At 48.8% G+C, this 26887-nt stretch overlaps 1 protein-coding gene across 2 annotated transcripts; it reads right to left on the bottom strand.

Moving 5' to 3' along the window:
* Window positions 1–840: 840 nt before the first annotated feature.
* KLHL25 (kelch like family member 25) lies at window positions 841–26404 on the bottom strand. 2 transcript variants are annotated; one of them, XM_077829068.1, is made up of 3 exons: window positions 26323–26404; window positions 9506–11335; window positions 841–2674 (listed from the first exon to the last, which is right to left on the bottom strand). In XM_077829068.1, exon 2 carries the CDS (start codon window positions 11313–11315, stop codon window positions 9546–9548), a length of 1770 nt encoding a protein of 589 aa, XP_077685194.1. In that variant the 5' UTR covers window positions 11316–11335; window positions 26323–26404; the 3' UTR covers window positions 841–2674; window positions 9506–9545. The 2 variants fall into 2 exon arrangements, with proteins under 2 accessions (XP_077685194.1, XP_077685195.1); XM_077829069.1 differs by having other exon boundaries at window positions 9506–11332.
* Window positions 26405–26887: the final 483 nt, after the last annotated feature.

Here is a 26887-nt window from a genome sequence, read left to right as displayed (position 1 = left end):
GTTCCCTTCTCCGGCTCCTGCGTGGAGGCGTGGCCAGGCAGCTCTGCATGCTGCGTCATCCACAGGCCCTGTCCCTTCAGCTCCCATTGGTGCGCCAGAAGGGGCCACTGGCATGCGTAGGAGCCAGAGGGGGGCCATTCCGGGAGCTGCGTGGAGCGGCCCCAGACTCTACTCCCCAGCGGGAGCTTGCTTAAAATGGCTGGTGGGCTGTAGTTTGCCCACCCCGGTGTACAGCTACAGTGGTCATTCAACATTCCTCTCAGCCTCATTAGCACCACAGATTCCCCTGACACCTGTGCTGTAACGTGGGCTGACCACCAAAGCTTATTTGACGTTAGTCCTCTAAGGCCAGAGTCAGGCTCTGAGCTTCTCATTCTTGTCCCTTATTGCTCTCACTGATCGCTGCCCTGCAGAGACAAACAGTGGCAGGATAGCTGTGAGGTTCCTCTGGGTGTGTGCACGCTCATTTTAGTCTCTTGAGAAGTCAGAACAGCCCCAGCTCATGGGACTTTATTTCCATTTCTGCCAATGACTCATTGCCTTCACCTTGGACATGACACCTAACATGGTACCTGTTTCCCCAACTGTAAAGTCGCAATGATTACAGCTCGCTACGGTTGTGAGCCTAGCTGAACTGCGCAGGGCTGAGGCATCGCTTGGTGCCACCTATACTAAGAACCCTGTTTTTAGTCATAAAGCCCATTTGTTTGGGAAAGAAAACTCACACAGCCCTCCTCTCCCCCCCACCAAGGCTTCCCAGTTTTATTAAAGTTCTCAGACATCGGGGGAGAAACTACAATATTTAAATAAATCAACAATTCAGTCCATTCGTGAGGCAGCTGTGTAAAAAGTGTGTGCTCATCTTTACAGGGAAGGGCGCTCTTCCCTCCTGAAAGGCTTCTGTGTTTGAGGCCATGTCAAGGGTTTTGAGTGCATTGCACTATTTGGCTGGCTAGGCTGCAGCTTAAGCTAATCCACTGAAAACTCAGAGTATGCAAAGGCATGCTGGAGCCGCCATGCCTGTGGACAGCAGTGGTCTGGCTAGGTGCGGAAGAAGCTGTATTCCACGCTGTAAACAGTTATCAAAGAGCCCTAATCCATGATGGGAACAAGGCAGGTCACGGAGAATTAATGGGTACTTCATGTAAAACAAAATGCAGGCTGAGCGCACAGCCAAGTTGTGACTGCCCCGGCCTGCGGAGATCAGCCACCGAAACGTTAAGAGCTGCTTATGGGTAATTTATGACCAGCAACAGTGGCCGCTCTGCAGGCTGGGAGCAGGATACAGCAACCTCAGGGTGTGCCAGTACAGGGTGGGAAATGGATGCTTTATCAATATTCTCATCCCATAATTCACCTTGCCAATTGTGTGATACTTTACATTTCAAGCATCATGTATTAGGCACTGTTGAGGCAGGACACCCTTCTCAATGGACTGAAAAGCAGACCTGGTATGTAATTCTGTGTTCCTGTTCATTTGCTGATACCCCCCCATTCCCTCCTACGCACCCAGTATTTAGGGGACGTAATAATACAGAGGAACGGCTCAGAGACCTGCTCTGAATGTGCAGTGAGTGTTATCCAGCTTTATCCAGCTTTCCAACATAATTAACCCAGATCCTGACACATTGACAGGTGTACAACGCCTCTCCCCAGCTGCTGTGGGAAGGGAGCTGCCAGGCCCCAGACACACCACAGTAGAATGCGGAAGGAAAATGTTCTCATGTGCACAACAAGTCCCTGCCTCCTTCCTGCACGTTACCTGCCTGTCTGGGGTGTTGGCTTCCTGGGATTTTTTTTTAGCAACATCAAAGGGCTACCCCTTTAAGTTTCAGCAGCCAGCTTCCCTGCCCGGCCACACAAGCAGTTACTTGGGTCACGCAGCTAGGAGTATCTATGCACAGGGCTGGCTCTCTGCTACCTTTCCAATCTGCGCAGAGCCCAGCATCGGATTCTCCAATCCCCGCCTCACTGGCAACAGCCACCCGTCTCCCACTCCCATTCTGAAGTACCCTAAAGACCCGGGATCACCAACTTAAAGCACTCTGCAAAATGAACCGCTTTTAAAAAGCGTAGAACCCTCCCCCACGCCCCAGTACAGAAAGCACCTCATCGGGTTACTGTGCTGTGTGCTCCTAGGACAACCGAAAACCCCTGCTGGGCTCCTAGCACAAACTCCAGAGGAATCAGGTGGCAGGACAGGCCCGGCGCTCCCACTGGGCTCTTTTAATTCAAGCCCTTGCCTCCTTCAGTAGTGGCAGTACCATCCCTCTCCTGCGTCTCAATAGGCTTCATGCAGCGTCGATGGATACTTCATCTTTCTTATCATATTAAAACCAATCCCCTTCCCTCCCCACTCCCACAAACGAAAGCCCCGACGGAAAACGGCCCCGACACAATAGGCCTCCACCCCAGCACGCTTCTCGGCTCTGTTCTCCTTCAGTGGCTTGACTGCACGGCCGTTCGAGCGGCAGCATCATTTAGCATCCCCTCCCAGCCCAAATGGTGCGGCTTCCTTCTCAGGTCAGCCCTTTTCCTGGGCCCTGTGCCAGGGAAGGGCTGCAAAAGACCCTTTGCAGGCTTTGGGTGGGGGCAGTAAGGAGTGAGGCTGGTAGCATTTGGTCACTGTGCAGACTCCAGCAGAGAGAAAGGGAGATGAATTCGACAGTGGCATCTAGGGAGGAAATAAGAAAGAGAAAGCTTTAATACCCAGGTCACTCATCTACCACGGCCCCGGTCAAGCGGCCATCAACATGTCCCTCCCACTCATGGGGGATCACGTCTGGAGCTAATGAATCCCCAAGGGAGACGACGGGCTCCACTCTCTCACTTGTCTGGAGAATCTCAAAAGGCTTTGTGTTGTCAGCCCTTGTAATTCCTGCTTCACTGCACCCCATTACGGGGCCACTGATGTAATGACAGCCTGGCCATTGAGGGAAATAGGGTGGGGGAACGTGATGAAATGTACCCGCGTCCACACCCCCCACACTGTTGTAATAATCTTTGTACTATGTATGCCTTATGCAGTATCATCTGAAAACTCATAATTTGCTTGTCCTGATAAAATGTGTGGGGCAACATTGTATGTGAAGTTCTAGGATTCCACTGTATTGTGGTGTTAACACTTGTTCCACGCTGAGGTTGGCAGACAGGTCTGTCTCAAAGAAAGGAATGTGTGCTCTGCTAAATTTGCATTTAAGCAATAAATAGAGTCATCAAGCAGAAAGGGAAACAAAGGACGGTCAACTAGGTGAGGAAAAAGCAGCAGGGAACATCCTTCCATAGAGACACTCTTGTCTCCTGACTCTCAGCTGGAAATGGTTTTCAAGAGGGGGACTGACACTATAAAAAGGAGGGACAAACACCCAAAGATGAGCCCTCTCTCTCCTCCTGCCCATCGCATTCACAGCACCAGAAGTGACCAAAGAAGCATTCATTGAACTCTGAGAGAAGGGGTCCTGACCTAAGAAGTTTGGCCTGTAAGGCTGCTGAAATCATATGGTGAGAATCTGATATAGTTTGTTAAGTTAGGTACCAGTTGTGTTTTAATTTTATTAATTACAAAGAGAGAGATTTTAGGTGAGTACAAGTAACGAGGCACGTAAGTTAGAAATGGTTACAAGAAAATAAACTTATTTTATTGTTTTATCTAATCCAGCGTGTTTAAACTGAAGCATTTGGGGTAGCCAGTTGGGTGCATATTATTTCTATTAAACAGCTAAGAGACTTTATGTAAACTTGTATTGTCCAGGAGAGGGCTGGGCAGTGCAGGACATAAATTTCTTGGGGAAATCTAAAGCTGGGAGTGTGTTGTTGGTCACACTGCAGTATAAGCAAGGCTGGTAAATGCGATAGGGGTGGCTGGCTGGCTGCAACACACACGCAGACATTGCTGGGAGTGACTTGCGTGCTGGAGGCTGTTTTTGAGCCGTCCAGGCTGGAGGCTACAGCAGCAAAGCACTGCAAAGGGCATCCTGGGTTACACAGCAGAGGTGGCCCAGCTACTCATTAGTCTAGATTGTACCCTGGGACTGAAGGCTCTGCATTCTTGCCTCGCAACAGGTACAGAACATGAGGGCTGGACTGGAAACTCCCAGCAAAATTACACTGGAGCAAAAAATGGAAGGAAAGTGGGAATTTTTTGGAGACGGGGGAAATAATTCCCATTTTCCCACCAACTAGCTCTTAAAAAACCAAACACACACGTTTCCAAGGGGCTCATACATACAGCCTGGGGCCAGATCTCATGTTCTGTATACAATGAACGAACCAGGTGTTTGTCTACCCAAACCCAGGCTTAGGAAAAGCTTGATTTTCATATACCTGGCTCTGCAGGCCAACCACTCCCTTCTGACTCTGCCAGATAAACAGGCTTCAGAGACAAACATCTGCTTGTAAAACGGCAGCAAGCTGCAGCCACTGCTTATCTTGCCTTTGCAATCCAATGGAGGCAAATGAGTTTCCCCGTGAGACACTGGCAAAAATTATCTGTGACTTGGTTACTTTAGTAATTACAAGATGCTGAGCTGCTCTAAAACTACATTAAGGCCTTGCCCAGAGAGGGGGTTAGCTACAGTAGTTTAGGGATGGTCCATTTTTTAAATTGACCATACGTAGCCACGCCATGGGCAACTTTTGGGCAACCTTTACTAAGATTTTGCAGGTTTTTGAACTGTGGTTTCTAGAGGCCCAAAGAGTTCATACAGGTCAGTCTAAAATAGTCAGCGTGCAAACCCAGCAATGTCCATGCTCAAGGAACTACAATCGGCCTCACTATAAGATGAAACTGACCAAGCTGTTTCACTGCCCCCAGCAGAGAGAGAGAGCAGAAGGGATAACAGTAAATTATATTTTATAAATGTTTGTAGTCTAAGCTTGATCTCCATTTCTGTTACAACACATTTCTATTAAGCAATTAACCCAGCTCCTGATTTGCATTTATACTGCCCTTATGAGTGGAGGTTTTGGGAGTTTGCATTTGCTTCTCTGCATTGATTCTGCTAGTCGAGATCTGATTCCTGTACAAGTGTCAAAAGTTGGCTAAGCCAATTTTATGTTGTCTTATTACAGTTATGGAAACTTTTCTGTATTAAACGCACAGAATAAGCGGGGGTGCGGGGGAGAAGAGGAAAGGTGAGAGTTTTGTCTTAAAAGAAGTACTTGATTAGATCTCATCTGGGACACGAAACGGGAAGAGGGCAGATTCCCGTGCCTATATAGCTCCTCCCTGCACAGCGCTGACAAAAGTCTTTTATTTCATGGGTCACTCACTGACCACTGGAGGCACACAAATCAGCTGAAGGGCTGTGCGGTGGGAGAGATTAGGCTTTTGCTTTTTAAGCTGCTAATCATGGTTGATCCCTGGAATTACTGCTTGCGATCAGCACTAAATTAATGTCCCACTGTATTCTTGGACGGGGCGCGGAGATCCTCCTTGAAAAGTACGGTGATGCAAACCCCCTGGGGCTTAAACGTGGCCATACTGGAGGCCAACCTTTCTGCAGGAAACAATTCATTGCTGTTATGTTTGTTATGTTTTAAATTAAAGCAGAGCTGGAGCTTTGGGGCCAGGCTTTTTCAGGTATAAACAGCCATTAGGTACCCACAGCCCACTGAAAACCGTTGTGAGTTAGGTGCCTGACTTCCATTTGTGCCTTTGAAAAGCTCCCATTTGCATGTCGGCACCTTCCAGCTCTTAACCCGTGGTTGACAAGCCTGGTGCTTGTGCTTTACAAACCCATGGGTTTGATTTCTGGGCTTGGTCTCACGCCCCTGCATCAACTGTGTTTGACAGTGGGGGCAGCACATGGTGTCCCTAAAGGGTCACTCAAAACCACCCCTCTAGACGTATACAGGGTAGTATTGATGGACTCCTTGCTATGTTTTCCTTGCTCAGAATGGGGGTGACTGTAAGGATGGATTGTGGGAAAACCCTTAGGGCTCCCACCAGGGTCACAGGGAACACTTCTAGACAAATAGAGTTAGCCGCCAAAGATGGCAAAAGTTCCCATACCCAGCTTCTGGCAAATAGAAGCTAGGGACACCATCCCTGCCCATCCTGGCTATTAGCCATTGATGGACCTATCCTCCATGAATTTATCTAGTTCTTTTTTGAACCCTGTTATAGTCTTGGCCTTCACAACTATGGAACTATGGCCACTAAAGTACAAATGCAGCTTGGCCTTTGGCTTGGTACGTACAGGGTGGAGGGAGAAGGACCAGGGGGTAGTTGCTTCCTTCTGAGAACTCTGGTCCATGGGACTGCATAAAGGGCAGTAGCAATCAAACCCCTGCTATGGGGTAAAGCAGAGAGGTGACTGGGCCAAAACACTCCACAAGTTCAAAAGGATTAAAAGTCTATGGGTGGCTGGTTCTTCCCACGATGGAAAAACAGGAAGTGCCTCTGAACAGAGCTTTCCAGAGAGAATGGGTCAGATTCTCGGGCCTGTCCTGCCCCTACTGAGCGAAGGGAGTGGAATGCAGCTGGGTCTCCCTTGCACTTCCCGTGAGCCAGCATAGCCAGCCACTCATCACTCCCACCCACACAATGCTTCTCCCAGTGTAGAGAGTGAATCAGGGAGGGGGAGGAATTTAGAGGGGGTACAGCAGAAGAATGCTGCATTCTGACTATCCCTGCTTGGTGGATGGTCCTTAGGGGCCACAGCCAGCTGGTGTACTTTACAGCAACCCCCCTCCCCACCCCAACTGTCCTATTCTACACTGGGGCTGGGGACAGCAGAATCCCATATTCAGCAATCTGCAACTGACTCCCATGAACCCCCCAAATGCTCTCAGTGGGAAAATGGACCAATACATGTAATGTCCTGGAGACGTCCTCTCCAGATTCCTAACCAGCATTTTGGATCGACCAAATTAGAGACCAACTCCCAGAGCACCGTTCCCAGCTTTTGCCCAGGGCCCAGTATCAGTCAGGGCAAGGTGTACAGCTGATGCACTGTGGGGTACACAAGCAGGGCAAACCTCTTCCAGTGTGGCTTCACTCTCAACTCTGTGTGTTTGATTTAAAGGAGCTGTCAGAAACCCAGGACAGAGGCCACCACAACAAATTAGGTTTAAAAATAATGGGATGAAAAAGCTAAAATATATCAGGGACAGGACACCACCCAGTTAGCATGCCTGCGCTTTTAAATGTCTTATTTCTTTGGGTTACTAATAACCCATCAGAGGTAACAAGCCCGAAAACCTTGAGTTCTCTACCTTGACTTTACAGTGGCTCTTTGCAGATCACTCATCTTGTATAATGTGGCCATGCTCGTCAATTTCACTTCCTGGTTTTCATACACTAGTTTGAGATTGCGGACAACTGGGGAATGTTTAAACCTAAAAACAGTTCTGTCTGGAAAGTTTTAAATTTAATTTAAAAAAAAAAATCATAAAGAAAACTGCCCTGGTTAGTGGGTTTCGCACAAGCAGGGCATAAACTCCCTATCCCTTGCAGAGATCCCCAAAGCAAAATTGAATTCAAATTGAAATTTTGAGCAAAATTGAATTCAGTAGATGAAGCATCACAATCCCTAGCCCCATTCCCATGTGGGTGCCTGGCATGGTGTTTTACTGTTCACCAGCTCACTGAGAAAATTAATTTTCAGCTCTAGGATGGCTCTTGAGGGGAGGCCCCATTGCCCCGAGCTGAAAATGATGGAGTCCTCATACTCTTTGCTGCGATATTTAATAGCCGAGTGGCAGTTAATTAGATTACTGAGCCACCGCAACAGATGCTAGGCAACCCGTGAGGAGGGGAGGGGGTATTTGGAAAAGCTATTATCATTCAGTGCAGGGAATGCACAGTACAATCCCATGTTAACCCCTCACATCCTTGCTGTGCCCTACAAAACGGTGCAGCCGGGTCAAAGCCAGACACGTCTCAAAATCTTACAGCAGCCCAGTGTTTTGGGTGCTTTTTCCATCATGCACCAAATGTCTATGAAAAGCAGGCAGCGGGCAAGTTGGGCAAACTGTACATGAAGATGCCAGCAGCTCCTTCTTTGATGCCAGCGGTACAGGCAGAAGAAATTGAAGGGGGAAACGCTGGAAGGCTGCTGTAATGCCACCCTGTTGCATTTTTCCCCTGACATGTCTGTGACACTAAGTATGAGGCCAGGGAAACAAGAGGGCATTACAGGGCTTGGGCATCATTCTTTCCTCCAGGTATAAAATGAACTTTAAAATTAAAGGAGAATTTCAGCGCAGAAGAGGATCCTCTCTGGAGTCCCTCATCCACCTTTTTGGGATGAAAACCCTATAGAGGAAATTTGCCAATCCCCCAAACCACCGCAGGAGATGCTTCCAGGTTCTCTCATTTGGCTCTTAACAGGCTTCCAAACTTACATGGAGGGATGCAGACATCCCAGTGGTAGAGGAATCTGTGCAGTCAGTTCCAGAAGTGGTCCTAGATTTGCTGCAAAGGCAGCATTATTCCCCAGGGAGTGCCGCCCAGATCAATACTTGGTTCACAACAAACATTGGGAAGGATTTTAGGAAGTGCCACCTTTCACTGGGGAACTACATCCTGGCACAGATTGAGCAGGTGCCGATATACGCAGGTTGGTAATTTTAAGGTTAAACCATTGACCAAAATCTTGCAATCGGCACAGCAGCCAAATGTCCCACTGTAGATGAGTGGGTGGGAGCCAGATGCCAGGCTTCCTGTCCAAGTTTCCACTGCCCCTCATTTCAAACAGTGCTTTCCCTGTTACTCTGACCAACTGGGGAAAATAGCCTCAGAATTTATGTACCTGGGGTCAAATATCAACATCTTTCACAGCCCATCCCCGCATGCACACACAGCAGTGCAGCACATGCATTTTTCTTCGGGTTATTACATCCCCTTCCCTCCCACTCACGTCTTGCACAGGAGTCTGGTGGTTTTCAATTTGATAGGGGACTGCTCTGGTGACAAATCTACATCTGATCCCTGGGAAATGTGCCATGGCTTCTGTGCTTCTCCTGCCCTATCCACTGAACGGTATGCACAACCTAACTTTTGTTACCCCTCACAGACATCCATGCCCTCCCTCCCAGCATGCCAGGGGTTAAGTCATTTTAATACCTACCTATCAGATAGTCTGTCCCCTGTGCAGGCATCTGGGTAAGTATTTCATACTATGCCTTTCTTAAGTGCTCATCACCACAGTGTCTACCCTACCAGAAGGTGCTGAATACAAGTATTATTAGAGTCATGATCGGAACATATTCTCTGTCTCGCCCTGCGACACAAGTGGATGGCTTGCACTCTAAGCCTCCAAGATACTGAAGGGGCCAGCTTGAAATAGTTATTGTATGAAAGCAGAGAGGTATCAACCTACAACGGCCTGGGCCTACTTGGCCTTCTATCTGTTTATCCCTCTCTGTTTCAAATGTAAACACAGGGAAACGGTGGCATTCCCAGGAGCAAGTTTAGATCCAGCTGTCTTGACATGGGGCATTGATGCAGATTTTAGGTGGCAAAGGTGAAGTATCAGGTTAAAAATATATATAATCTTACCCGGTTAAGCTCCTGAATTCTGGGCCCAAGCCAATGCCTCTCAAGCTGGCAAGTGCTTCCATGTGCTGACGAAAGCCGTGGGGATGAGTGAGTACGGCACTGTTGTTATACAGTTCCACGTGTCCGAGGTAGGGTCATAACAATCTAGCGTTTTACACCTCTGAGTCCCAAAGTAACCCCCCACCACGTAAAGCTTATTTCCCGAGGCCAAGGCGTGGCACGACATGCGCTTGGCAGTCATGTCCCCGATCCGCGTCCACTGGTCCGTTTCACAGTCGAAGCGGTAGGCGGACGCAGCGGTGAATTCAGTGTCCCCGCCCATGATGAAAATCTGGCTGCCGAGAACAGCGGCGGCAGTGTAGCGCCAAGGTTGGGGGCACTCTGCTTTGATCGCCCACCGGTTCACGACAGGATCGTAGCACTGGACTTTGGACACCATGTCCCGGTGGATGCTGGTCCCACCAAAGACAAAAAGCTTCAGCCTAGCACTGACCACTGCAGCATTGCTGACTCCATCCCTTAGAGGGGCCACCATGGTCCATTTGTTGGAGGCAGGGTCATACTTCTCTACCTGCTTCAAGGAAACAGAAGGAGATGCCGGAAAGACACCAGCCACCGCAGTGTGCCCACCGACCACGTAGAGGCAGTTCTCCAGTTCAGCCGAGCCGTGCCCAAACCGAGCTATCAGCATGGGAGCAGCTTTGGACCACTCCTCATGAACCGTGTCATATACCCAGACGTCTTTGGAGACCCCATTCTCTGAGCCCCGCCCGCCAGTGACATAGACTTTGCAGCCAATGGCACAGGCACTAAACTCTTTCCTTGGGCTTGGCAGGTCTGCTTTGGGGATGATCTCTTTTGCCTTTTGATCCACCTGGTAGATCTTATCACACATGAAGGTCTGCCCGCCCAGGATCAGCAAGGTGTGCCCGGCTTTGCGGGGCCTGGCACAGGGGCTGGTGACCACCCCGTCATTCTGGAGGATCTTCTTCTTGCAGTGCATGGCCTCGTCCATGATGAGCTTGTTCCTCTCATCTGCCATGATCAGGTCCTCGCACGCCATGGCTTCCTTGAGGCACTCGGAAGGCAACAAGGCCAGACGCACGTTCCTCAGCAGCTCTGGGAGATGCACCTTCCGCTTGTCCAAGTCATACTTCACCCACTGAATGATGGCCCTGAAGACCTTCTCCTCGTCCTCTATCTCCAGCTCGTCACTGGAGATCAGGTCCAGCAGGGTGTCCTTGGAGAGGTTGTTGAAGTCCTCGCTCTTGTGCACTGTTTCAAAGTTCACCAGGCACATCCTCCAGGACAGCTCGTAGAGTCTACGGCACTGATGAACGTCTGAGAGCAGCATCATGCCCAGGCAGTTGGAAGGGTAGAGGTTCTTCTCGAGGAACTCAGCCGCTGCATCTCGGACGTCGTGGAACTGTAGCATGTCCCCAGCCTCCAGCAGGGACTCTGCATTCTCCTCGTTGATGATGATCTGGGAGGAGTACGCGAAGTCCAGCAGCAGCTCCAGCACCTCTGGGTGGAGGCTATCATGGAAATTCACCTCATCGTCTACGCTCTCCCGCAAGCCGTTGCTGAACATGGCCTCAAAATAGCTGCTGGAGGCGGCCAGCACAGCCCGATGGCACGGGAAGGACCTGTTACCGGCCCAGAGGGTGACGTCAGTGAACACGCAGCTCTTCCGGAAGGTGTTGAGATGGGACAGGACGCAGTCTGGGTGGGAGGTTTTGTGGAAAAGCAAGATGTTCATAGAGCCAGTGCTCGTTCGGGATTTACGGTTCTCGTGGACGCTGACCGACATGATGACAGAGGCGCGGTCTGCTGAGGAGTGAACAGAAAATAAACTAATTAGTGGTGCTTATAGAGGAGAGAAACTAGCACTAGCTAGAGCCAGCAGCAGAGTGTGGGCATCTGCTGTGCTAAATTCCCTCTCCCCACTGATCTGCCAACACAGCTCAAACCTACTCTGGTGTCCCAGCACTGAGCTCTTCCCAATTCTGCCAGTGCTCCTGAATCCTGACCTGCAGCATCCCCCAGATATTCCAGCCACAGAGCACCCTGTAATGGCTTGCTTATTCTTCTAAAATGTATTTTTGGGTAATCATGGCAGAAACAGAGAATTCGGCACTTTGGCTTCAACAAGGAATAAGCATAATGCAGCAATGAAAGCCCCAAACTAAATGGCAAATTTTCTCAACAGTCCCTGGAGGGCAAACACACAAACTGTGCAATGTTTATTTTTCCTTGTTAAAGAGAACAGTCTATTTAGGGTAAAGGGCTGGGGCCTGTTCTTGGCTCAGTTCATGTCATGTTGGCGTCTGGTGGGGAGATTATTACAGCTTTAGGAAAGGCAATTGCAATCGTATTCATTTATGGGGTATCTAGCTATTAGAGGGAACCAAAGATTTCAACAGACTTTGCAAAACCCTTCTAATTCTACTTTCTGGCTGATGAATCTCAGCAGACTCTTCCACATGACTTATCTACTCTGTAGAACAGGCAGGCTTCAGGGAATATGACAAAGCTCAGTGTAGACGTTCCTCCTTGGGCTGGAACCTGGACTCTGAGACCCGGTGAGGGGGATGGGTCTCAGAGCCCGTGAGAATGTCTACACTGCTCTTTTAGCCCCATAGCGCAAACCCAAGTCAGTTGACCCAGGCTCTGAGACTCACTGCTGCTGGGTTTTTTGCAGTGTAGGACATACCCACAACACCCTGCCAATCTACTGAGATCGAGAGCAATGGAGTCTGGATGATGGAATTTGATAAGTTGCTTGGTCTAAAATATCAAGGCTGCATTTTCAGTCAGTCTGCATTTTTCCACCTGTATCCAATGTGCAGACACAACTATGCAAGTGATCCTATTCCGCAGGTGTAAATCAGGTAATTGATAGGCTGACTGACTGATCTGTATTTTGTAAACATAAAAAATCCTGAGGCTAAGACTGGGAAATTTAGTCCATAATTTACAAAGTAAATGCAGAAGGCACATCCATCAGCGTTGCTGGAAAATAACATGTTTAAGAGAGAAATTGCAAGTCACTAAAAGCCAGTCTGTCAGTTCCAAAGAATATAAGAAGAGCTAAAAAATACAGTTTGGAAAAGAGATTGAGAGAGACAGACAGACAAGACTGCAGCCACACAGAGGCAGCTTCAGTTGGACAAATCACCCCCGTCTCCCCTTTACCATATTGAGCAACTAGCTCATAGGTCAAAGCCCCAAAACAAAACCCCACAACTGCCATGCTGATGTCATCCCATTACAAACATCCTGTTGCTACCGCACCCCCACAGTGTCTGTTATTAAGGGCTTGTAACAAACGTAAAGAGGTGACTCGGTCTTACCAAAAGTCAAGCATTGTTTCATTTCATTTTGCAAAAAACCATCAGACACACACACACACACACACACAGAGCTAGAGTCTGGGTTTAGGGAGCAGGCAGGCAGTCCAAACATGATAGATAGAAATGGGGCCAAGTTGCAAAGGTCAGATGCAGATCTGCGTTCCCTTTTGCACCTCTTCAACCCTAAAAACCTCTCTGTAACTATTATTCTGCTTTTTTAGCTAGGGACAAGGTACCACCAACCCCGAGCATTCAAAAACACCATAAGTCAGGCCCCAAAATCATGAGATTCTTTAAAAATCACGAAACATAAAAAAATGTTGATTTGCAATAATGATTTGGGGGGCTTTTTATTTGCCTTCTAGTTGTATGAGCCCTGAGCGTGCACTCAGCTCATATTTTCAAGCTTTTCTCTGTAATGATAAGGGTTAGAAACTTAGCTTTCATGGGGGGGAGGGAGGAAAGAGTGAGATTCTCATGACACCTCTCGATTCCAGCAATTGGGACATTAAGAAAAAGCAACAAGTACTGCAAGAGTTGGAAAAACCCTGAATTAATAAAATCCCCGGTTCATCATGAAGCCAACAGGCCCCTGCCCTCCCAAGTCAGCTAGATCAGGGTACGGTCTCAACACTGCCAACGGAGCTCACGGTTCCGAGTCAGCTGCTAGGCTCTGACACATCCCACCTAGGGGAGATGGTCAAATCCGCAGCTCAAGTCGGAAGAGTCAACAAGACCTGGATGACAACTGGGTCGTGTATGCATGCTTTGCTGGCTTGATGAGAGGGAGAGTACATAGCACGACCCGTGATTTACAGGGCAGGAGTCAAGCAAGGAATTCTGAATAACCGACCTTGGGTGAGAGGCGATGACCTGTCAGAGGCCAATGACAGGTTAGCAGCCCCACAGGACACAGCTGACACATTTCAGAGTAGCAGCCGTGTTAGTCTGTATCCGCAAAAAGAACAGAAGTACTTGTGGCACCTTAGAGACTAACAAATTTATTTGAGCATAAGCTTTTGTGAGCTACAGCTCACTTCACTGTGACCTCCCAGAAACGTGAAGCAGTTCAACACTCTCATGCTTCACGGAGCCTGGATGCAGATAAGCCAGACACAGGCTCAACCACAAGCTGCCCAGACACTTTCCAACACCTCAAACAAAACATAAATAAATCCTAATCAATAGGAATAATTCTGAGTTGTGTGTTTTCTGCCTCTCCCCACCTCCTTTACAGTGTTCTACAGGGCAGATGTAAATGGGCCAAGTTACAGGCCCTGGGGAAGTCTCCCTAGGCTTCCCAATCCCCAAACAGTACAGCGTAAATAACACAGAGTCGCTGCAGCTGTGAGATCTTTGACCCAAATCATGCTGCTATTGATTATATTTTCATTCAACTATTTGACACTCCCAGAGTCCTAGCAAATATCCCCAAGGTCCCAGGCTGAGACCGCAATACTTATTTGACTTGTGAGCAGAGGCAATTTTCAATGCAGGGCTCCAGAACTGGGCAGGAAATCACATTATTAAGAGGCTGAGCCGAGCTGCAAGGGGAAATGTTTCTAGCATCATCAGGATGCTTATTCTGCACCCACCTCAGGGCTAGTACAAATTTCTAAGGGTTAATATGGATTCTAGTGACACAATTTTACAGCACCAAACTCAAAGGTGCTGAAACTAGCAGTGCTGGAAGCAGATTCCATTATATCCAGGGTTTACAGTTTGGTTCAACGACTCTCAGCACCCCCACAATACAAATTGTTCCAGCACCCCTGACCAAACTGAGGAATACAGATGAAACATTTATGAGTCTGCTAAAAGCTATTGATTCCGGCTTCCCTTCCTCCAACCTCAGAAAACACCCTCCCAATCTATTGCTTCCTTTGAAGACCAGACCTGAGCAGTGAGTGGATGTGTTAATTTTCAAATGTGATGTGATAATCAAACCAAATGTTAAGCAATTCACACAGAATAGCCATAGAAACAAACAGAGGGGCCGGAAAGGGACAAGGTTAGCTTTTCCTGAGCCTGGAGGAGGAAAAGGCACCACTCAGAATAGAAGGAGTGGCTAATTTATAAATTAAAAACACCTACATAAAATACAAAAGCTGCATCAGGCCACAGAGTTTTTTTAAATCCCATGTACAGTAGTTCTTAGGTGGGTAGGTAGTGGCCAAGTTACATTTCCATCCAATTGCTGCTTGGTGACCCACCAAAACTAGCCCTACATGGTTCCCTTTGTGGCAGAAAGAAAAAGAGTACTTGTGGCACCTTAGAGACTAACCAATTTATCTGAGCATATGCTTTGTGGCAGAGAGGCCAAATGACTGAATGGGTACTGGATCATCCTTCCACCCTTAAAGATGGTCCCTTCAGCCAGGTGCAAGGTTATGACATCTACTGTCAGCTGGCCTTCTCACAGACAGCTGGGCTGGCCAATAAATGAGGCTGAAGCAGGCTGCAGAACTAGCGAGGGCCATCCCTAAGAAGCATCAAACTACCATACACCTGGGATTTTAAAAAAAGCCTGTAGCCTGCAGCAGCTTTCACATTGTATGAAGGAGTTTTTAGGAGGCAAGTGTTACAGTGGGACCTACTTACCTGCCCTCCTTTTAAATGGTAAAGGCCTGAAATCTTCTCAAAACACCTAGGATTGAATCCTCCCATGGCTGCGTAAGAGTAGAAATGTGGACGTTCTACCTCTTAATCTCGAACTGGGTGTAGCTCAGACTACCACAGAATGTGGTACGATGGACAACCCCCGCTTTCCCAGGGCTTTCCCTAGCCCACCAGTAATGTGGGATAGCCCTTGATACACATCAGACAAACAGAAATTGTAGACAATAGCAATTTTCCCGATCAGTTTCTTCCCAAATTCTGCAGCCGTATGAACCTTCAAAATCTGTAAGTGAGGTGAACCCCTCTGCTGCTTAATCAGAATATGCCCAAGGCTAGCCTACAGTTAGCAAAGCACTTAAGCATGCGCTTAACTTAAGCGCATGTTTAAATGCGTTACTGAATAGGGCTTGACGTAAGCATATGCTTACTATTAAGCACACCCTCAAGAGCTTTGCTGAAGCAGAAACTTATAGAGCAGCATTTGGCCCTAGGTTATCACAGAACATTTCACTGGCTTTCCTGATGAACGTATAGAGCTACCAAAGCAGATGGGGAACTCCAGATTAGGAATATTTTGCACACAGAAATCTGTCAGTGTCCCTTTCCGATCTCCCACCTACTACGCAGAGCACAAAGGGCCATCTGAGAGCACAGCAGCCAGCGTCCTCAGGGTAGGATAGGGGCAGTCATTGAATGGAAGCTACAGCTCAAATAGCCGAGGACCTGACCCGCACGAAGTGGTTCTGGGATACACTCATACGTTGCAGTCATTTTGTCCTTTTAAAGGGAGTTATAAAAAAATAAATAACGATGGCACTGTCTTCACAGGATCTCAGGGCAGGCAGAGACAGACGGCAGCCCTTCTTCCATATAGATGAGGGCCTGGGAGCATCAGCCTTTTTGTCAGATAGCCAAGGCTGTCTGCTGGCTAGAATATTTCCCTGGCTCTAGTCAGTCTCAGCCCAGTAGATCTGAGAGAGACAGAGTTCTTACAACACAGCAGCACGGGGAGGGGGCTTCGGACAGCCTTTCACACACTCGTTCTGGGAGGAAAGCCCCCATGGCAGCAACCCAAGACAAAGATGAAAGTTCACTGAATCACGGGGAGGGCAGGCGCCTCTGATTTCAGAGCACAAAGAAAAGTATCTCAGTAGCCCCTGGGGAGGACAAAAGCCAGTGTAGAGAACCAGGGAGAGAGGTGAGACCTAGAACTCTGATTTTCTCATCCGCTGTTGCTCCTTAAAGCTGCTATGGTGGCATCAAGAAAACGGAACAGCTCCCCAGGAAACAACTGTTGTGTAAAGGGGCTTCCCTGGTGGTGCCAGGATAATGGAGCATCCCTACATCCCACCTTGCAACCCCTGAGACTAGAGGTGACTTGGGGGTAGAGGGCATGACTGAAGCTCGCTGAGTTCCAGGTACTCCGTGCTGGCCGTGTAGCCTGTAGGCATCTGAGGGAAGCTGCTATAATTTAGAGCGTCTCCTGATTGTTTGCTTTAAGTTGGACTTGGTGGGGCCAAGAAACCAGGAGGCACAAAGGTACCTTAGAGCTCCTTTGCTCTCTATCCCTATGTGAGCTCTGCATTCTGAAGGGCCTGCTCAGAAGCAAGGCCAATGTTTGTAGTAAATTTAGCTTTTTTTTTTTTTTTTTAAAGCCACCAGGTTGTCCATGAACCTCCGAACATTTCCAGTATCCACAAGAATTCACCAAGCGGTTTGGACAAATAGCTTTACAGCCCAAGAGCTGTTCACAAACAGTTTGAGGTGCGTGGCTGGTCTAATAAATCACACAATATAGTTTCTGCTCCTTGATTGGGCAACCAAGTTTGTTTATTCGGAATTCTCCTGTAAAACAAAATAGCAAGTAACAAGTTCCCTGCTATGAATTTCTGGTCCAACAATTGCTAAAAAGTGTGAAACGCTGTCATTCAGAAATGTTTTTGCCAAACCCTGCCTGAACATGCCTGGGCAACCCTGACCCTATGAACCACGGTGAACCAAACCCTGCACTGATAGTCCCAATACAGGGCTTGGGGGAGTTGTTTAAGGGTTGCTTTCTATTTGACCATCGCTACTAAAAACTACCTACAGCATTAAGAGTCACTGAGGTCTGATATTCACTCGGTTCACAACTCTTGGGAGAAAATGCCCATGCAACATTGGAGGCTGGAAAACCAGGGTTCTCGTTGCAGGGTTCTGCTCCTCCTGGCTTCGGGAGGGGCTTTCATTAGCGTTTTAATGCTAAGCAGGCAGCTTTGGGATCAAAGGCATTGGCTTAGAAAAAGCTCAAAATTTCCCTTTTAATTTATTCTATTTGGTTTTGCTGCCTCTGCTGTTCTTGTCACTTTCTTTGTCTCTTTTCACACAGGCTGTGGCAGGTGCTCTGAGTTTAAAACCTTCAGAGAAACAAGGACAGGGTCACTGGCACACACACTTCTGGGCAAAGCAGCAATGGAAGCAGCAGCGCAGACTGGCAGGAAACCGCTGATCTGGGGGCATCAGGGCACCAGTAGTGTAATTCCACTGGTACCCCTGGGAAATCTTCTGGGAAACCCATGAGTTACTGGGTCAGGCCACAGCAGTCTCCTACACCGTGTTTTACTTTCATCTCGGCACCGATAACCACAAATCATCCCACATCTCACAAACCTGGGGGGAAGCCTGAAGGAGGGATAGAGAAATTCAGCCACCAGCGTATAAATACAAACATGCAGATCAGTGGTAAATGAATGTAGCCACATGGGCCAGGGCAGTGAATAGCCCTAGAGAAAGTGCCAGAAGCATCTGGCCTCAGGCACCTCAGTTTCAGATCTATTACTGGGTACAATGCTCTTGGCTACACCTGTACATCTGCAGTGTAATCAAGGGAGTCACACCAGTAGAACTGCAAGATGTGGACCTTCCATATCCGCTGGGCTGTCCGGGAGTAGCACTGGCATCTAGGGCAAGCTGGAGAGCAGAGTTTTAGCATCCAGGCTATAGTGACACAAGGCTCACCCACATAGTACCAAACCTGCTCCCACAGAAGTCAACCACACTCCTACTTCTTTGTATTGGACCAGGATTCAACCATGAGCCCTTCTTTCCACATCAGAACAGGCCTGCCTGAAGGGCCAGCACTGGATACTTCAGAAGAAGGCATAGAACACCTGATAATCACCCAAATTTTGCAATACAACCCTTAGGGGAAATTTTTTCCTGGCCTCGGCCGAAGATCAGCTTCTCTTAAAACGCTATGAAATTGCGCCCTTCTTTTCCGCTCTCCCATCTCCAGTGTTAGGTTCCTAGGCTGTTAGTCTCTGAGTCTAGGACATTACCATTCACCTGCAGTTTCATTTGGATAGTGTGTTCTTCACTTCCTGTCCTGAACAGTTGAATTGTTAAAAGAGTTGCCATTCGCATACCAGATATGGCTGCATTTCCACGTTAGGGAAACTGATTCCTCCTGTGTATACACACATGCACACACATACGCAGTCTGTAAAATGGAGTCTTTAAATGTGAGCTACAATTATTCACATAGTCCATTACTCATAGAGACCTGGATCAAACATTTGGACAGGAATCAAAAATAGCAGACACAATGGGGAAAACAGATCTTGCTGAGAAAGACAGAAGGGAGATGGCAAATAGACAAGATAGGGGAATAAATCTTCCCTTTTGGAGATGTTAGCAGCAGCTCTAATTGGAGTTTTAAAGATTTGGTGCATATATTCCACTTTCATGTCACTTCACATAAACAGCTCAACAGCTCTGGAATATATACTCCTCCTTGCAGGTTCCAAACCTGCAACCCTACTAGTGCTGTTCAGGGGACACTGGTCCGTACCTGCACGTGCTAGGGGATCTGCCTTTGATACCAAACTTTCACAGCTCCCTATGTTCTGGCTGAAGCAATGCACTCTTGTTCCCATAGGCTGGCCCCAAACAGACCCGCTTGTTACTAATTACATCTTCCAGTAAATAGTACTTGAGATGAGAGGAGTAAAAATAGCAACCCACACTTAGTGCAATACAGAAAATATTGACAGTGAAACCTGGCCAGTTGCCAGATAGAATGGAAATAGACACTACACCTGCTTCCAGCCATGGACTTTCTATTAAGGTGTCAGTTCACAACTACTGAGTCATTGGATTCTGCACTCCAGGGGACACACACTGTTCTCGACGACAGCTGAGCAAATCTAGAGTAACTCCACTGAAGTCAGGGGTCTGCTCCTATCTGTAAATTTGGTTCCTTCCCTCTCCTCTGTCCTAAGAGGTCAACTAATGCAGCGAAGATCAACTGTCTTTTTGCACCCTGTGATTCAGGCAACGTCACTCCCTCGCACTCAGTGGAGTTACTCAGGCCTGGTCTACACTAACCAGATAAGTTGATCTAAGTTACACTAGTCAATTTACGTAAGTTACGCAATGTAAATTGATGTAGCTTAGATCAGGGATCGGCAACCTTTGGCACGTGGCCCACCAGGGAAATCCGCTGGTGGGCCGGGATGGTTTGTTTACCTGCAATGTCTGCAGGTTCAGCAGATTGCGGCACCCACTGGCCGCAGTTCGCCGTCTGTATGTGATGTGTTTATAAAAGAAAAAGTACTGTAGCATGTCAGAGACTCAACCCAAATCTTTGTCATCTGAACGATCCCCATTGACAATTTTTTCCTCCTTATTTCATGTTTTCATGGCAGCCCTGCACTTCCTGGGTCGGAGGCAGAAATACCATGCAAAATGCTGTTCCACTTGTGTCAATTCGACTCAAACAGCAACCATGCAGTCTTCCAAGCCCAAATCTGCAGGGATCATCTGGAGAAGGTCTGGGCAAGCATCTGAACTTCAGTGTGCTTATGCACATGGATCTGAACTCAGAAATGTGCTCTGGTCATCACTATTTCATATTCCAGCCTGCCCAGGAACATGCTCCATCATGTGGTACCAACCTTCCCTCTTGTCCTGCAGGGACTCCAGTTCCAAAGCTATCACAAAGGCTTATTAAATGCCTGGGTCCCAAAAACTATGAGCTATGTTTCACATGGAACTGAGCAGAAAGCAGGAGTCTTATGGCATCTGGCAAGGAAGGAGGAAAAGGGGATTCTGGCGCTGCCTATAAAAATGGATTATGCTAAACCAAAATAAGCCCCCCTCAGACCAAATAAGAGAGTCTGCAGACAAACTCGGTTTAAGAACACACCTTTAGTTAAACTGGTGCAAGCTTGTGCGTAGACCAACCCGCTCCCCACCCTCCACAGTGAATGCTCTGTAAACCTTCTTATTAAGGAGGGATAGCTCAGTGGTTTGAGCATTGGCCTGCTAAACCCAGGGTTGTGAGTTCAATCCTTGAGGGGGCCATTTAGGGATCTGGGGCAAAAATTGGGGATTGGTCCTGCTTTGAGCAGGGGGTTGGACTAGATGACCTCCTGAGGTCCCTTCCAACCCTGAGATTCTATGATTCTAAGCCACCTCCAGAGGCAATAAAAGTGGGTTAGTCTATGCTCATTATTAAACTCTCTGGCTCTGTAGTGCTGGGAATACTCCTCCCCCCATCCTTTTGCCATTATCCAACCAGGAGAAATCATGTTTTGAGCAACAGTTAAGGCTGTGGACAAACGCTTTTTAATGTCTCAGCCCAGCAGATCTTTTCAAAGCCTGGAATTCATTTCAGGAGCTGCTGTGAGCTCCCCCCCACAAAACCTGCCTTCCAGCTCAATGAGTGAATGAATTCCATCCAGCTAGATCCATCACAATCTGTTTGTGAAATGATGCAGAGTTGAAGATGAAGATAGAGCATGTCTCCATCCCCCTGCCCACCTCCCAAATCAAGCTCACAGGGGCCCGGAATGGAAATGACCCATTTGATCACGGTGTCCATCTCCAGGAGAGAGTCCCATGAAAGAGAGCCTAGCTGCTACTACACTTAGAAGGAGAGGCGTCTACTTCAAATGCCCGCACATGGTACCTAACCACACAGCTCCCAGCGGATGTGCACTGGGCAAGAGGTGGGCCATTGGGGTGGTGGCAGAGCGTCTGATGAAGATGCTGCAACTGTAGGGGGCAGGCAGAGCTTCCCGCCCTCTGCTCACATGCCATCCCTTACTACGAGCACATACAAACTTGTTGGCAAAGTAGAGGGCTTGGTTGATGGGGTCAATCGGAGCTTCTACCATGTGCTTTCCTATCAACAAGGCCCAGTTCTCCTCGCAACTTTCAATCCAGAATTTAAATTCAGCTCCCAGTCAGATAACGTGATGCTCTGTATTGCTCTGCCAGGAGATCTTGGTACAATTTCCAGAGACTGGCAGAGGTTAAGCACCCCACGCAAGTCCATGAAGATGGGTGGACCTTGTATCTCTGTAGATGATTACCCGCTGGTGTTGACGGGCACTGGAGGGAATTCAGCGCTGGCCAGCAAAAATGCCAACCCCTGAAGGAGATTAAAGACTCTAAGGAAAGCAAGAAGAGACCTCCCCTCCTCCTCCTCCCTCCCCCCGCCAGACAGAAGGGAAGATTCAGAAATTAAAAACATTCTTAGCAAGGATTAAAGGAGGTGGGAGTGTTACTCTGAGAGATACAGGGCTCTGATCTCTCACTCTTCAGGGCTACATGTGGCATCAAACCACATGACTCAACCCATGAGTTACTGGGTCACAGCTGCTCTTGTTACCTTACCTTACAAGGTGTTTTACACTCACCTCTGCACCAATCAACAATAAATCAAAGGGATTTCCAATGGGCTGCAGTATGAAGCTTGCCTGGCCTCGGGCTGATAGGCCAACAGATAAAACTGGTGGTCTCTCCTGAGTCTAAGTGTTTTGCAAGCAGGCAAGTTGGGATGGCTCAGACACAGTATCCTAGGACAAGGGAAGCAATGTACCCAGGCTCTAGCGGAAGGGATGATGCAGCAGCCCTTGCTCACTGGACTGGTGCTAACAGCCACCGTGTGGATGTAAAAGTTGATGAGCAAAGACACATTGATGGGTTGGTGGTTAAAGGTCCTCCAGGGGGGCTGATGTAGCTTGGTACTGCTAAATGCATCCTAGCAGGCATTCTAGCAGCCACTGTTTAAGCAGTGTTGACTACATTTGCCTCAATTCAATTACAATCTATAAAGAATGAGAATAAATCTGGCTCTTGGTAATAAACTCTGACATTTGTATTTCTAACCTGACCCTTTCAGCAACTCATCTGCCCAGTGAGCAAGTCCAACACCCCAGACCCACCAGGCCAGGTCTGCCCCTCCTGGTCCACTTACACATATATGTGGCCAGGACCTGCCTGACCAGTACCCTTGTGTCCTGTTCCCATCTCCCTCCACATCTGACCAGGTTCTGCTTGTGCTGTTCCACCCCTACAGACGAGTTGCCCACCACCTAATGCCTCTCCTGTTCCATCCCATCACCCAATAAGCGTTTCCTAAAAACATTACTGGCCATCAGGGAAGATTACTTTGAGTCCCAATGAGTTTGTGCAGGAGGCAATTTCCCCTGCAGGGGTAGTAATACAATCATCACTCAACAACAAGTCATACTCTTTCTGGGCCTTGACTCCATGCAGTCCTCCCTCCCGCACCACGAAAACATATAGCACACACAGCGTACACACAGCACCCAGAGTTAATCTGCCCCTGAGCCATCTCCCCCATACGCTTAACTATCCTGGTCCTTTGCTGGTACGATATTAAATTGGCCTCCTCTCTCTTGTTCTGCACATGCAGGGAAGGTTTCTTAGGAACATGGTGCAAACCCCATCACCTGAGCCATTTAAAACCAGGCCGAACACAAGAGATTCTACCGCAGGGAACAACTCTGCACACACTGAGGGTGAGAGGGGGTTTGACTATTAGGTCTAATACAGAGGTGGGCAAACTACGGCCCGTGGGACACACCTGGCCTGCAGGACTCTCCTGCCCAGCCCCTGAGGCTGCGAGCTCCTGGGGCAGGGCAGGTGCAGAGCCCGGCCCTGACCCGGTGCTCTGTGCCACGCACTGGCATGGCTGGCTCCAGCCGGGCGGCACGGCTGTAGTGCTGCCAGCCACCGGTGCGCCAGGCAGCGCGGTAAGGGAGCAGAGGCAGGGGGGTTGGATAGAGGGCAGGGGAGTTTGGGGTGGTGGTCAGGGGGCGGGGGCGTGGATAGAGGTCAGGGTGGGAAATGGGGGGGGGGTTGAATGGGGGCAGGGGTCCCCGGGGGGCAGTCAGAAAGGAGAGGGGGGGCTGGATGGGGCGGCGGGGGCACTCAGGGGCAGGAGTTCTGGGGGCGGTCCGGGGACAGGTCGCGGGGGCTGGGCCATGCCTGGCTGTTTGGGGAGGCACAGCCTCCCCTAACCGGCCCTCCACACAATTTCCGAAACCCGATGCGGCCCTCAGGCCAAAAAGTTTGCCCGCCCCTGGTCTAATAGCTCTTTTCTTCTTTTCTTGAACCAACAGAAGGGTAGAAAGAAATAGTTCCTCAGTGGCGCTACTTCAAGTCGTGTAAGTTTATGCTACCGTTTGGATGTCAGCCTTTTGGAGTGAATTTGGTGCTGGGTTTGGACACAAGAATCTTGTTTCTTTGGGGGCAAGGACCGTCTTTTTGTTCTGTGTTTGTACGGCTGCCAGTGCAATGGAGTCCCGGTTCATGACTGGGACTCCTCAGCACTACAATCCTGTAAATAATGAGACAATGAGACTACTTTAAAGAGGAATGCTGCAAGCCGTCGTTACCCCAGACACCTTTATTGCGCACAGCAAACCTCCATACAAGCCTTATCCCAACACACCTCATCGACTCCAATCCTACTATAGAGATAAATGATAGCAAATGGCAAGAGAAATTAAAGAGGCGGAGACACAATTTGTTTTCGGATAAGATCTGATCTGAACCAGAAAACAGAGGAGGGGAACAGATAATGGGAGGCTCTTCCAGAGCTGCAAAAAAAAAGTTCCTATACCACCAGTGGCCAGATTCTGGGGAGAGGAGACCCGGGATGGGCTAACAGGAGTAGGAAGGGGAAAATGAGAGAGGGGCAGGTAAAATAGGCAGCACAAGTTTCTCCCACGTGCCCCCCCCCAGCATGCTTTATGCCTACACTGAAGGTACCACCAGTAGGATGGCAATCACTAGCACTTGTGGTGGCTATGTGTTACTATTTATACAGGACTGTACCTGGTGCTTTACAGATGAACGTGGGGTTTCTCTTCCTGTGTCTTCTGATGTTCGGTAAGGGGCTGGGGTGAGGAAGAGGAGGGAGGTTTACACAGTAAAAGTGAGGTCACTTGTTTTTTCTGGGACCATGTGCCCGGGCTGGAATGAGATAAGCGCATTTGGAGGAGGGATTTGAAGAACAGCGAGTGGGGTTGCAAGGGATACAGGATCTGGGAGGTGACTCCAAGCATATGGTCACAAGAAGAGAAATCACCCAGGCACTCATAGGAGGAGGAGAGAGGTTGAACAGGAAGGCTCTCACCATATGGAGAGGTGTCCATAATGGACAGATGTCTCCTCCTGAAAGGAGTTATTGTACTGAGCTCAGAGTTTGTTTTCTTTGGTATAAAGAAGCCTGAAATCAAACAGTGTGAATGGGCCTATGAAAAAACAAAAAGCTGTAACTTTTGAAGTACAAGAGGGCCCCAGGGAAGGCCAGGGTGACATGGCAGACGCTGTCCTAATAGAACAGGGAGTTATAACAGTCAGCCAGTTTGAATCAGCCATTTACACACAATTGCAAACTTTCAGAATTATGTTGCTCCTGCTATTTCTGCAACTCATTATTTTATCAGGAGGCTCACTGGAGCAGGGTCTCTTGATCCGTAAGCAGTTTTACAGCGATATATTTCGAGTCAAACAAAAAATGAATAAATGTTGCTGTATTCCTAGGCTAGGTGTAAATGACAGCTTTTTGTTTTAAAAAGCCGAATGCCTCAAGCATTTGCTGAATATCTCACTGCTAATGTTCTAAGTGTATACAACCTGTACGGCACTCCAGGATCACAAGAGAGTAACACATCCAATTATCCACAGACAGCATGCTGGGTTCACGCTATCACTGAAAAGTCTGACACCGTATTGTTGGGTCTTTCCACGTCCCCAGCTACACATTTTAGTAAACGTGAATTTAGACCTAGTTAGAGAGGATGATCTGAATTGTGAAGCTAAGCATTGAAGATTTGGATTTAAGACAAACCCTGAACATTCAGGTGCTCAGACACAAATATCTGTAGTAAACTGAGTAGTTGTAGCAAATTCAGTACTACAGGGTAAATCGGAGAGCAAAAGGATTTTTCTTCCTAAACCTCCCCCCAGCCTTAAACCCCAATCTGTAAAATTAATCTCCATCCATGCTCAATAAAAACAACAAAAAACACCCCAGGATAATCTTCTTCCAAGATTATCCAAACACTCCTGAAAGAGGGAAAAGACATCAACTTAATTTCTCTCTGGCTCTCACCATTAACTGCAGATACTTCTTTCTCAAAGCCTCTTGAAATGATTTACTGACGGGAACCGAATAGGAGAAAAAAGCTGGAAAAACATCCTGCCCCCATCTCCAGTGTCCCTTGGCGATCAAGGCTCTCGCTGCTGTACCACGCACTGCATGCAGGAGATAAAGGACTGCCCCTTTCTCCCCCCTTCCTCCCGAGCCGAGATCTGCCTCGCAGATTCCCCCTCTTCAAAGCACTTTGCAAATGACATGTTTGCAACCGCACAGACAAGACTCCGTTGCACCCTCTCCGGCGCTATCCCAGGCGCTGGGAACGAACTCGCACGGCCAGCAGTCTGCATTCACCTCTCTCCACACACTTCAGGCTGCCCCCCTCCTCCCCCCCCCCCAGACTAGGGCAGGACTGGGGATGGAGATGGATCTACACAGATACTCACAGGCCAGCGATCTGCCCCAGGGGTCTGAGCGTGTCCCCAGGTCACTGTAGCTCCCCCGGCGGGCTGGTGCCCATGCTGCCCCCCCCCCAGGCACCTCTCACTCACTGGATACAGTGTAGCACCAGGGGCTTGAGACTAAACTAGTTTCCAAGCTGGAGGCGGAGACACCACCCAGCAGGGCCAGGGCAACCAATCAGAGCTGCAGCATTGTGACTGAGCCCGTGGGGGGGGGGTGGGGGCCGTAGGTCAGGCTCGGGCAAGGGAGGGGGCGGGTGCAATAGCGGAGTCAGCCAATCGGATGAGAGGAAGCGGCTGCTGGGTGGAGTCAAGGACGGGGTCCGTCGGGCTGGGCTGAAGCACCTGGAATCCACCCCCGTGACTCTTAAAGGTGCAGGAGCCCTTGAGTCAGGCTGGAGGGGTGACGGCAGCGGCGCCCGAGGGAGCTTTAACACACAGTGCCGAAGGGCGGGATGTCAGTCCTGGCCTGCACCTAACCCTAACGCCAGGCGCGTCCTCTCCAGCCGGGTCCTCCAGCCCAGCTCTGCCACTGCACCTCCATCCTGAC

This window comes from Eretmochelys imbricata, chromosome 10 (assembly GCF_965152235.1).
Source record: "Eretmochelys imbricata isolate rEreImb1 chromosome 10, rEreImb1.hap1, whole genome shotgun sequence".
NCBI lineage: Eukaryota > Metazoa > Chordata > Testudines > Cheloniidae > Eretmochelys > Eretmochelys imbricata.
Note: the sequence above shows the minus strand (reverse complement) of the source record. Positions and strands in the feature narration are given on the sequence as shown.